This window comes from Fistularia commersonii, chromosome 30 (assembly GCF_037954325.1).
Source record: "Fistularia commersonii isolate RoL2024-O1a breed Wild chromosome 30, RoL_Fcom_v1.0, whole genome shotgun sequence".
In the NCBI taxonomy this organism is placed as follows: domain Eukaryota; kingdom Metazoa; phylum Chordata; class Actinopteri; order Syngnathiformes; family Fistulariidae; genus Fistularia; species Fistularia commersonii.
This window is the reverse complement of record NC_141313.1, coordinates 1,591,971-1,604,830: the sequence shown is the minus strand read 5'-3', so window position 1 is coordinate 1,604,830 and position 12,860 is coordinate 1,591,971. Positions and strand designations below refer to the sequence as shown.

Genomic DNA, 12,860 nt, shown 5'->3' with positions numbered 1-12,860 from the left:
GCATTACTATATTTTTCAATACCAATTATGTGTTAAAGTTTTGTGCCTTTGTACGATCAGTGGGATCCGTTGCAATGCAAACATGTGAATAACAGAAGTAAATTACACTTTTATCTAAGGAAATATGAGGCGTTTCATGAAATGTTTTGTAAAATTCCAAGATTTTCCTTCATGTCCTTGTACTTCTTTACACCAAAACAGAGGAAAGACATGATATTTTAGTTATTTATTGCTGAGTTTGCTATTATTTTAATGGTCCGGCTTGACATCTACCTCGGCCGCCATGAGAAATGAGTTTGACGCCCCTAAGGTGTTTTTTCTAACGCTAAACATGATAGCGGGTCACTTTTGACCCGCAAGACAACACAAGGGTTAAAAGAACACGTTTGTAATATATCGTCGTCGATACTAAACTAAAGATAGTGCGCGCTGTTCTTTCTCTACATTCTCTAACAACAGCTTGAAAACGTTGTTTTGTCCCGCAGCCGGTGGACAACCTGGCAGAGCGGGACTCCGGAGTGCTGCTGAGCGCCCAGACCATCACCTCGGAGACCATCAGCACCACCACCACCACCCAGATCACCAAGGTCTGCTCAACTCACAACCTCACAATCAATACAGATCAATACAGCCATTAGAAACATGCTGTGATGGATCTGCGCCGTTAGTCACTGATGCCGGCTTTATTGACCCCCCTCCCCCGACCCGCCGCTGAGTGATTGAGCAGGACGGCGTCGCTAGCCTGACACCTTTCATCCTCAATGTGGACGAGAAAAGGCATTAGCTTTAGCTAACAATCTTCTCGCCTTCTCGCGCCGCCGTGTATGTCGCCCCCTTCAGATCCTCATTAAAGCAGAAACATTCACTTTTATCACGCGCGCTAGCGCTAGCTCCCGCTAACGCCGTCATGAACATGAAATACCGGTATTGCCGGTGTCAACAATATAAATGGGTATTTTATCCCAACTCCGGCGGCGGAGTGGTTTTTATGCCTCCAGTGTTTCATCTGGGATTTTGATGTCGGATTAGATGGTTTGTAACGGCGAGCCGCTCCCTGCTGGGTTCGGCTCTGGAACGGCAGATGTTTGCAGTTGATGCCGCAGAGCGTTAGCTAGCTGACATACGGCCTTAAATCTCAAGCGGTGAAAACGCCGCTTGAAATCAGATTCCCCCGTTAGTTTCACCGAAATTTGTAAAAGGAGCAATGGACAATGGTGATACTGAATAAATAAAACCTACTGATGTGATGTCATACCGGTGTAAGGTGCTATATTTGTTGTGATATTTTCTTTTCTTTGCCTGTATGTGACTGCAAATTGATGTGTAACCGACTGCCTCTCTGGGACAATAAAGAGAATTTCAAACCTTGAAGGAAATATGCTCTTCTGTGACAAAGGGAGCATGCTGCCGCATCTTGGAGGGATGCTCATGTTTCATGAGGGAAGTGCATAAAAAATGAACCGTCTTCTCTGTGGGAAGCCTTTCCCTTTCTTGATGAATGGGGCCAGTCGTCCTGCCAAGAGTGCCAGTAGACATCAGGCGCAGAAGTGGGTGGATAGGCGAGGTACGCCCTTGCCTGGCAGCCTCTTGAATCAGCGACTGTTGTCTTTCCAACAGACCAGTGGGTCGCCTCTAATTCTGTCTCTGACTGCCTCTTCGGAGAGTTTGAAGGATCCCGTCTAGAACCTATTTTTGGTTGGTCGAAGTGAGCACGGTGTCAGGAGCTCTGTGGGTCTTGTCCTTGTTACCACTGTTGCGTTGCCCTTGAAGACTGCCGTCCCTCTTAGCTGGTTTCCGAAGGCAAGAGGCCACTCCTTGTACAAATATGTGCACCATTTCTTTTCCACCTAAGATACGCCAAGTATCTTCTTCCAAAGTCTGGACCCGTCTGGTCCTTTTATTTTAGCAGACAACGCAGCACTGCTACAAGGGTTTTTGCTCTTCCTTCACACCTCACTCGTGAGACGTCCACGCTCGCTTGGCTTTGCCGTCGTCGCTCTCTTTTGTTGGGTACGTGCAGTTTAGTACACCGACGGACCGACTGAGTGACCTTGCTCTCTTTGCCAAGAGATGTAGTAGGCATGGGTAGCCTGTCTGTTTTCATGGCCAGGCTTAAACTGGGTTGATTTTCAAAGGGGAGAAGTTATGAGATCATTGTTTATGAACTTGAAACCAATGCCTTTCGTAAACGAGTGACCAAGTCTGTGCTCAGTACGACAAATCCAACACAACTGGAGCAGCAAAAGGCATCAGCTTGACTCTCACCTAGAGGCTACTTCATGCTAGCTGGCTTCCCCTTCACTACAAATAGAAGCAGAAGATGAGCAGAGGATGGATGGTTTTGCGGAATCATGGACGGAAAGACCGGCTAACGTCTGAGAGGTGGACAAAATTGGGAACTGACATTGGAACTTCAGCAGAAGCTACGTTGGACATTTGATTGGACACGGCGGACTGGAAAAGACAGCCATCACGGGCCAGATAAATGGCAAGCAGAAGAAGAAGGAGGCCATCGGGGCAGCGGAAGACCGGAAGAACCGAATGGCAAAGGACTGTGGAAGCCACATCACGGCAGAAGACGAAGAAGAAGACGCTTGACAAAACTGTTACGTATGTCCTTTGACATCACCGCCCCTTGACAAGCTGGTATCTGAGTGCCAACCAACCCAAATTTGTCTGCACTGCTGGTTCAAATCAACCTGTTCAATACAATCTTTTGGGTTGAAGGGTCACTTTGAGTCACCAGGTAGCGGCACCTTCTACCATCTTCTGCCAGGTGGAACCACATGTATGGCATGTCACTGCTAAACAGCTGAGGTACTAGCTAGATTTATGCTTCATTAAGATCCATTGATTCGGTGAGAAAATGAGCTAAAACAGTGGGAAAAGTTGACTTTTCTGAAAAGTTTCTTCTCTGACTGAAATAAAAGCCAATTAGCCAATTAGCCGTCGTCAATGTGTGTTGCAGACGGTGAAAGGAGGGATCTCCGAGACTCGTATCGAAAAGAGGATCGTCATTACCGGAGATACCGAAATCGATCACGACAAGGTAAGTGAAGACGACACGTGTTTTTTTTTTTTTTGTTGCGGCCTTTTTTGTTTTTTTTTTTCACCGCGGGGATCTCTTGTGAGATATTGCTCTCGTACATCACGCAGATCCGCTCGTCAGACGGGTCATTTTAATGAAGCTCATTAATCGTGCGTCCGTGTTCCCCCTCCCAAGGCTCTGGCTCAGGCCATTAAGGAGGCTAAAGAGCAGCATCCAGACATGTCTGTCACCAAAGTGGTGGTGCATCAGGAGACCGAGATCTCCCCGGAGTAGGAGGCCCTTCTTCTGGAAGGTGAGTTGCCTTTCTTCGACCGTTTTCCCGGAGATCCATGATCTCGCAGTTTTTCTCTTATTAATGCATTCAATTTTTATTTTATTTATGTCCTTATAAGGATGTGATTATTATTATTATTATTATTATTAATCATTATTATTATTATTATCATCACCATTCTTCTTCTTCTTCTTATTATTATTATTATTATCATTGTTGTTGTTGTTATTTGTTTCATTGTGTTTGTTGTTGCTTTTAAGAATAATAATAATTATTATTATTATTATTGTTGTTGTTATTATTAATAATGATGATGTTTTTCATAATAATGTTATCATTATGATAACACGCTTAAAGAATAATTGTAGCAATCTTTACAATAATCATTGCAGTACTACTAATATCAATAATGCTAATAATGATAACAATGCTAATAATTTGGACGATTATTGTTGTGTTATTTTTAATATTATTTTTGTCATTGTAATTATTATTTCTTAGCTATTATTAGCGTTTCATCACTGTATTGTTATTAAATAACAATAATCAGAAAAATATTAACAATAATAATCATAACCAAATTCACAATAGTAATCATAACAATATGACAATTACTGCAAACAATAATGATAATCAAAACAACAACAGCAATAATAATAATGATAATAATAATACTACTGATTATAATGAGGCTAAAGTCTTGATAATTACTGTAATAATAATAAATTAATATTATAATTCTTGGACATTATTATTATTATCGTGGGCCGTCCCTTAGCAGGGTTAGCATATCCACACCCTGATGTTTGGTCGACCGGCGTTCCTCTTCGGTCGGGTCCGGATCCGCCTCGTCCCCGTGCGATGCTGAGCGCCGGCGTCCAGACTCAGAGCCGCCGGTCACCGGAGCAGCAACCGCGGCTTGTCTTTTTCAGACAATTTAGTGCTCAGCAGAGATATTTACTGCTTGAGCTGCTCATAAATCAGCCGGCGCCTCCCCCACAACCCTTTCAAAATCCTGGCCCGCCCTTTGGTTTCCAATCAAATCCGGCGTTTATCTGAGGCTGCACATTTTGCTTCGGGCCGCGAACGCGCCGGAACGACGACAGCTTGTGTCGCTAACGACGCTGTTGACACTCCCTTCTCCACGAACGCGTAATGAGTCGGGCGAAGCGGTGATGGAATTGTAATTACGCGAGAATCCCTCCAGTGTTAAACGCGGCGCGGCTAATCCCAAGCCATACCTGCTACCTCGTCACGACGCTAATTTAAAAAAGGTTCGCTAACGCCGGGGTCGGGGGCGGTCGGCGCCGCGACCGGCGAGCGCTAACGCTAGCTGACCATGTGGCTTTCATTGTAGGCCTGTTTATGTTGAAGTCCAGGAGGAGAGTCTGCTGCTGTTTAGCTAACAGGCTGGTATGTAAACACAGCACCAGACCTCCTCCAAGCTCCGTCAAATCCCCCAAACCCACACGAACCAACCGCCGTGGGGATGTTGAAGACACAAACCATAAACATGCTGAGGATTAAGTTACTGGAAATCTTATTCTGTGTTGTTTTTTGCCAATAACTCTGTTTATATTATTCATTTTGTTCTAGTGTCTGTATGTTTATGAATGAACACGCGAAAGAATGAATGAATGGACAGGCGAATGAACAAGGGGATGAATGGATGAATGAATGAATGAATGGATGGATGAATGAATGAATGGATGAATGAATGGATGGATGGATGAACAAGCAAACGAATGGACGAAAGGGAAAATGAACAAATGAAAGGACGAACGTACAAAGGAATGAACAAATGAACGGATGAGCTAAGGAACGAGTGAACAAACAGCTGAATGGATGAATGAACGGACAAATGGATAAACAAACAAAGAAATAAATGGACAAACACAAGAACGAGCAAACAAATGAACGGACAAATGGACGGAGGAATGAACGAGCGAACGAAAGGACGAACGGACAAACGGATGGACGAATGAACGCTCAAACAAATGGACAAACCAACAAACGGACGTCCGGATGAAGGAGGGAACGGATGGTGGACAAACAGCTGAATGGGAAGAAGGGGAGGAATTAACAAATGAATGAAAGGACGAACGTACAAACAGACAAAATGAACAAACATCCGTTTGGAATAAATGAATGAGTGAACGGGCCAATGAACGAACGGCTGAACGACGGAATGGTGAATGAGCTTTCGAACAAATGAACGAATCAGTGAGCGAACGAACAAACGAATCATCCAACGAAACCTAAGTCGTACTTCTGACCAAAAAAGAAGAGAGTGACGTCTGAACCAGAAAAGAAGATGGTTTCAAGGTGACAACTGGGCGGGTTAGAGGTCGCAGAAGAAATGGAGTCATTCATTTGATGCAGACGGATGAATTTAACAAAAACCGGGCAGGAATACAAATGACGGGAACCTTGTTCGTCCCCATTAAACAACGGCAGAATTGCGATTCCAACAAGGACAAACACTGACACAACACGCATCACGGTACATCAGCGATTTAATTAGCAAACAGTTTTGTGTTGTTTTGCGCTTCTCAATTATTTTCCGTTTTGTTGAAAAGAAAACATTTCACCCCACCACCACCATCCTCCGCTGTAACTATTAATAGTATAATTTGTTTATAAAATGGTTCCATGCGCACCTCTTCCTACACCTTGTATCCTTATCAACATAGCTTTATTAGCATTTATTAGCATAACAGTGCTTCTTGTTTACTGACGTAGCTTGTTGCTACGGCTTATCAGCGTAATAGAGGTTTAATGTCATTATTTGGCTTCCTGCTGTCCGCTAACAACATTTTTAGTCACGGTAAACACGCTAAGCGCTACGTACGCTTCGTCATATTTCCTCGTCTTAGCTTTCGGGTGACTTTTGTTTGTCTCATTATCTCCTTTCTTATCCTCCCCGTAAAATATTTTTGGCATCTCTCGAGGGTTTGTTCACCGCACTTCGTATCTCCTGCGCTGTGCTGCGTGTTCGGCATGCTCGTCGGAAAAAAAAAGGTACTCCGTAAAGCTAATGCTAGCCCGTAAGCATGTTCCCCGAGGGTCACTCCTGGCATCGCCCCACTATTTGAGAAGCAATGCTGTAGAAAGATCTGACGGCGGGGTTGAAGGACCAGCTCGGCTGCAGCCTCTGACAGGGCGCTGAGGCTACGAGGCGCCCGGGTGTCTTCTCGTGCTTAACTGGCGCATCCAATTAGCATCACTTTGTTTACATGAGCGTGTCTTCTGAGAGTCACCCCTGACCACTGCAGCTTCAGACTGTAATTAAGTGCTCAAGTAGAAACAATACATCCCTGAGATGAAGTGATCCGCCTCTGCGACGACTCCTCTTTTCTTTCCCAGAAATAGTACCCTAACTTGTATGGTTTGGAGACAGTGGCGTTGAGGGAAACGACGGGTAGCAGAGTCGGAGGTGGCAGGGATGACGATGTCCAGGTTCTTTTTAGGAGCGATGGGGATGGAGATCCGGAGATAAGGTCAGTTTGAGGCGGTTCGGACGTGCACTGGGATGGATGGTGGATATATCGGTGTGAGCAAGCTGGGGTTGGAGCTGCCGGGCCAGAGGACAAGAGGAAGACCAGAGAGAAGATTTATGGATGGATTGAAAGAGGACATGAAGTTAGTTGGTGCGAGAGAAGAGGATACAGAGGTTCGGGTTGGACGGAGGAGGCTGATTGGCTGTGGAGACCCCAGGAGGGAGCAGCCTGAAGGGAAAGAAAGTCAAAGTCAAAGTCAAAGTCAGCTGTATTATCAGTTTCTCCACATGTACCAGACATCCAGGGGAATGGAGAAGACGTTCCTCACTCTCCTACGGTGACATAAAACTAACCGCATCATAACAATACAGTGCCCATTAAACAGCAAAGTGCTAAATTAACATGAAATGCTAAACATTAGCATGCAAAGTTCATGCAGATACAATCCACTGGTACAGAGGTTGAGAAGATGACAAGAGATTTAAAGGCATAAAGAACTGAATTTATTTTGAATGTAGAGAAGCAGCAGAGGTTTCTGTGCAGTTCGGTGCAAAGCCAGCCGGTATATCAAAACATACCGTAGCAGCGTGATGCTAGCAGGTGGGAAAATGAAGTGGGTTTAAAGAAATAAAGAAAGAAAAAACAGAATTCATAAATATACAAGTATATTTATTGTGACTCAGGGAGCACAGTGGCAGAGGCTTGAGTGCAAAGCAGTCAGTATATAATCCAATAGCAGCGTGATGGATTTTCTGTAACCGTGCAAAAATAGCACGAGTGCATAAAAATGGTAATATTACAATATATTGTGAAAGTCCAGTGTTTTGGCGTGCTGACAGCCTGCTGTACGAAGCTGCTGGTGAGTCCGCTGGAGGCTCCGGTACCTTCTCCCAGAGGAAACAACAGTGACTCGTGGTAACAAGGTCGTTGCTGCTGCCGATTTCCCTGATTTCAGTCAGAAGAGCATCAGGTCCACAGCGCTAGAGAACCCAAGGAGTCAACCCTGGACAGATACTAGCTGTTCCAAGGTGGTTTATGGTCCTGCAGCCGGATACCGTGGGCATACCGAGGCGCTACGAGCATCTGAAATCAGAAGGCAGAGACGGCACAGGGGGAATGAAGGTGCAGGTCGCCTCAAAATCACTGCTCACCGGTCCTAAAAGCGTTTATCCAGGGTTATACTCCGTGTTTCCAGTTCTGGATGAAGTCCTCGCGAGTGCAAATGGAGTCATGTGTCATCATTTGGAACGAAAACGCTGCAAAGATAATGTTGCTGATACGCCTTTCCAGAGGCGATCTTGCAGACGGAAAGTGTGCGGTTGCTAACCCAGGCGGATTCATCATCCTTCCCTTCCTTTTCCGGCCAGGTTTAGTGGGTGTTTGTTGTCGACCCAAAACGGATTCTGCTTCAAAACAAGATTTCTAGCTGCAACATTATGAATGCAAATGAACATGGACGAACGAAACTTCAAACGAATCAATAAACGAATCAACAAACGAATCAACAAATGAACGGCTGAATGAAGGAACGAGCAAACAAACGGACAAGTGAACAAACAACTGAATGGGAGAAAGAGAACGAATTATGAACAATTATTATTATGAACAAATGAATGGATGAGCAGGTGAATGAACAAACAAATGAATGTGTGAATGAACTAAAGGGTGAACAAATGAACAAACAAACGGATCAGCGGATCAATTAACGAACAAAATACAAATGATTTGCTGAACAAATGGAAAAATGGACGGCGAATGAATGAATGAATAGAAGAAAGAATCAAACAACAAACAACGATGAAAGTTAACTGGATCTCTACTTTCCCCAATGGTGATCTTATCTTAGCTTAGCTTAGCTTAGCTTATTAACACAAAAAGTTATTTGGATGGTTTTCTGTTGAAGTTAACTGAAATTTATTGAAATTAACTGAACAACTTTAACAAAACAAACGCACAATTCAAAGGTCCAGATGCTGGTTTTCTGTTGAATGTAACTAAAACTACCTGGATTTAACTAAAGAAATGCACAAATCTAATGTTCTTTTGCTGGTTTTCTGTTGAATTTAAATGGAATTAACTGAAATTTAATAATAACACTAATTTAACAGAACAAATGCATGCCTCTAATATTGTTTCGATGGTTTGCTGTTAAATTTAACTAAAATTACCTGAAATATAATAATGATAATATTAATAGTAGTATAATATAACTGAATTGATGCAGGATTCATCTGTCCCTCTGATGGTTTTTGTTAAATTTCACTAAAATGAATTGAAATTTAACAATAATAATAATTCAAAAGAACAAATGCATGATCCTAATGTTGTTTTGTTGGTTTTCTGTTAAATTTAACTAAAATTAATTGAAATTTAATTATAATAATAATTCAAAAGAACAAATGCATGATCCTAATGTTGTTTTGATGATTTTCTGTTAAATTTAACTAAAATTAACTGAAATTTAATTATAATAACAATTTAAAAGAACAAATGCATGATCCTAATGTTGTTTTGTTGGTTTTCTGTTAAATTTAACTAAAATTAATTGAAATTTAATGATAATGATATTTCAAAAGAACAAATGCATGATCCTAATGTTGTTTGATGATTTTCTGTTAAATTTAATTAGAATTACCTGAATTTAACCGAATGAAGGCAAGATTCAAGCGTCCCTTTGCTGGTTTTCTGTAGAATTTAAGTGGAATGAATTGAAATTTAATAATAATAATAATTCAAAAGAACAAATGCATGACTAATGTTGTTTTGATGGTTTTCTGTTAAATTTAACTGAAATTAACTGAAATTTAATAATAATAATAATTTAAAAGAACAAATGCATGATCCTAATGTTGTTTCGATGGTTTTCTGTTAAATTTAACTAGAATTACCTGCATTTAACCGAATGAAGGCAAGATTCAAGTGTCCCTTTGCTGGCTTTCTGTTGAATTTAAGTGGAATTAATTATAATTGATTGAATTAAATGCAGCAAATGCATGACTGTAATGTCATTTTGATGGATTTCTTTTAAATTTAACTAAAATCGACTGAAATTTAACAATGATAATAATTCAAAAGAACAAATGCATGATCCTAATGTCGTTTTGATGATTTTCTGTTAAACTTAACTGAAATTACTTGAAATATAATAATAATAATATTAACAGTAGTATAATATAACTGAATTGATGCAGGATTCAACTGTCTTTCTGATGGTTTTTGTTAAATTTAACTAAAATTAATTGAAATTTAATAATAATGATATTTCAAAAGAACAAATGCATGATCCTAATGTTGTTTTGATGATTTTCTGTTAAATTTAACTCGAATTACCTGAATTTAACCGAACGAAGGCAAGATTCAAGCGTCCCTTTGCTGGTTTTCTGTAGAATTTAAGTGGAATTAATTGAAATTTAATAATAATAATAATTCAAAAGAACAAATGCATGACTCTAATGTTGTTTTGATGGTTTTCTGTTAAATTTAACTGAAATTAACTGAAATTTAATGATAATAATAATTTAAAAGAACAAATGCATGATCCTAATGTTGTTTCGATGGTTTTCTGTGAAATTTAACTAGAATTACCTGCATTTAACCGAATGAAGGCAAGATTCAAGTGTCCCTTTGCTGGTTTTCTGTAGAATTTAAGTGGAATTAATTATAATTGATTGAATTAAATGCAGCAAATGCATGACTGTAATGTCATTTTGATGGATTTCTTTTAAATTTAACTAAAATCGACTGAAATTTAACAATAATAGTAATTCAAAAGAACAAATGCATGATCCTAATGTCGTTTTGATGGTTTTCTGTTAAACTTAACCTAAATTACCTGAAATATAATAATAATAATATTAACAGTAGTATAATATAACTGAATTGATGCAGGATTCAACTGTCTTTCTGATGGTTTTTGTTAAATTTAACTAAAATTAATTGAAATTTAATAATAATGATATTTCAAAAGAACAAATGCATGATCCTAATGTTGTTTTGATGATTTTCTGTTAAATTTAACTCGAATTACCTGAATTTAACCGAACGAAGGCAAGATTCAAGCGTCCCTTTGCTGGTTTTCTGTAGAATTTAAGTGGAATGAATTGAAATTTAACAAAAATAATAATAATTTTAAAGAACAAATGCATGACTCTAATGTCGTTTTGATGTTTTTCTGTTATAACTAGAATTACCTGAATTTAACCGAGCGAAAGCAAGTTTCAAACCTCCCTGTGCTTGTTTTCCGTTGAATTTCAACGTAATAAAGTGAATTAAATGAATTAAAGCCACCGACTGCACGATTCGACCGTCCTTTGGATGGATTTCTGTGAATCTAACCCCCATCCTTTATCTTCTGGCCTTCTCTCCTCCCCTCCCAGCCGTCCCCCGTCCTCCCCCACCTTGTGTCTGCATGACAGCGCCTCATCCAGGGTTCGCCGCCGCCTCGGACGTGACCCGCCAGGCCACGTCGGACGGACGAGCTTTTTCCACGTCCGCCGGCGGAGTTTGACCTCCGTGAGTGTAGAGTTCGGTTCCGGAGGAGGAATCGCCGGGAAATTTTCCCCGGAGTTTTCCCACAATCCCCTTCTCGACACCCCCCCCCCCCCCCCGCCTCGTCATTTCCATCCGATGCCAAAACGATCGACCGCTGGACTGAGGAGAGAAAAAAAAAAACAAAAAAAAAAAAAAATCATTTTTTTTGATAAAGTAAAGCATTTGTGAATTTATTCCTCTCCGATTTGTCTGGAGATTTTAAAGAGAAAAAAAAAAAAAAAGAAAATGTTTTTCAAAAGGACATTTGGTCTTTTAATCTTGAGATAACTGGTACTTTATTTTTCTACAGCTTTTCTTACCATCAAAATTGGTTGTCGACAACTTGGGAGGCCGAGGGTTTTATAACAGTGTGATCCAAACAGCGTCAGCAAAGGGATTGTGGCTGATTTTTTTAAAATTCATTTATTCATTCGTCCTCAGGGTGAAAAGCGCCGGGGCTCAAAGATCTTCCTACCCATCCCGCCTCAATTTGGTTTCCCTGTCATTTCATGTAAATACTTTTATCCTGCGCGAGAAAATCAATTTACTCAATGTCGTGTAAAGGACGTAAAGGACTCTAAAAAAACAACATCATTTTGATATCATCATATTTAGCAATTTAAAGGATTTTTTTTATACATATGGTATATATATATATATATATCAACTTAAAAAATATTTCCTTAGTTGATATATATGAAAAATATTTTTTTGTTTTTTTTAAAGTTGATTTAAATATATATGCATATATATATATTATATGTATGAACTTTTTATGAAATCCGAGCATTTTTTTCAAAATTCTTATATGCATCTATAAACTTAAAAAAAAAAAATCCAATCATTTTTTCAAAGTTAATATCTACATATGTAACCTTTTTAAAAAAATGTATGTGTTTTCTTTAAAGTTGATATATGTACATATATATATATATATATATATATAAATTGAAAGAAATATTTTTAATTATTTTAAAAAAAGGGGATACACTTATAAAAAGATCAAGTTTATATATATATATTTATATATATACATACATATATTGAAATATATGTATATTTTTAAATCCAACAACAAAATTTCTTTAAAGTTGACGTATATATATATACATATATATGTATAAACCCTCTGTCAATATTATTAAAAAAAAACTTATATAATGGGAATGGGAATGGGAAATTGGATTTTGTAAAAACTATTTTTTTTGTAAATGTTTGTACATCTCAACTTACATATATATATATGTATACATATATATCTATATATATATATGTATACACATATACAATTTAAAACCCATATATATCAAAATAATTACATTTTTTTTAAACTTGATATGGAAATTTCACTTTTAATCAGTTTTCAATTTTTTTAAAGGCGATGTATACACATATGAAAATATTGATATCTGGGATATATATATATCAACTTTGAAGTGTTTTTAAATGTTTTTCAAAAATATATATATTTCTAATATTTCACCACATTTTCACAACAAAAAAAATT

General features: G+C 39.1%; 1 protein-coding gene across 2 annotated transcripts in view; it reads left to right on the top strand.

Annotated features, from left to right (window-relative positions):
• epb41a (erythrocyte membrane protein band 4.1a) overlaps positions 1–11,822 on the top strand; it is a 44,728-nt gene extending 32,906 nt beyond the window's left edge. For both annotated transcript variants that reach the window (XM_086177611.1, XM_086177614.1), the window contains exons 18-21: positions 486–587; positions 2,969–3,049; positions 3,224–3,341; positions 11,200–11,822. In XM_086177611.1, the coding sequence (XP_086033737.1) occupies positions 486–587; positions 2,969–3,049; positions 3,224–3,322 (282 nt within the window). In that variant the 3' untranslated portion in view covers positions 3,323–3,341; positions 11,200–11,822. The remainder of the gene's footprint in view (positions 1–485; positions 588–2,968; positions 3,050–3,223; positions 3,342–11,199) is intronic.
• The last annotated feature ends 1,038 nt before the right edge of the window (positions 11,823–12,860 follow it).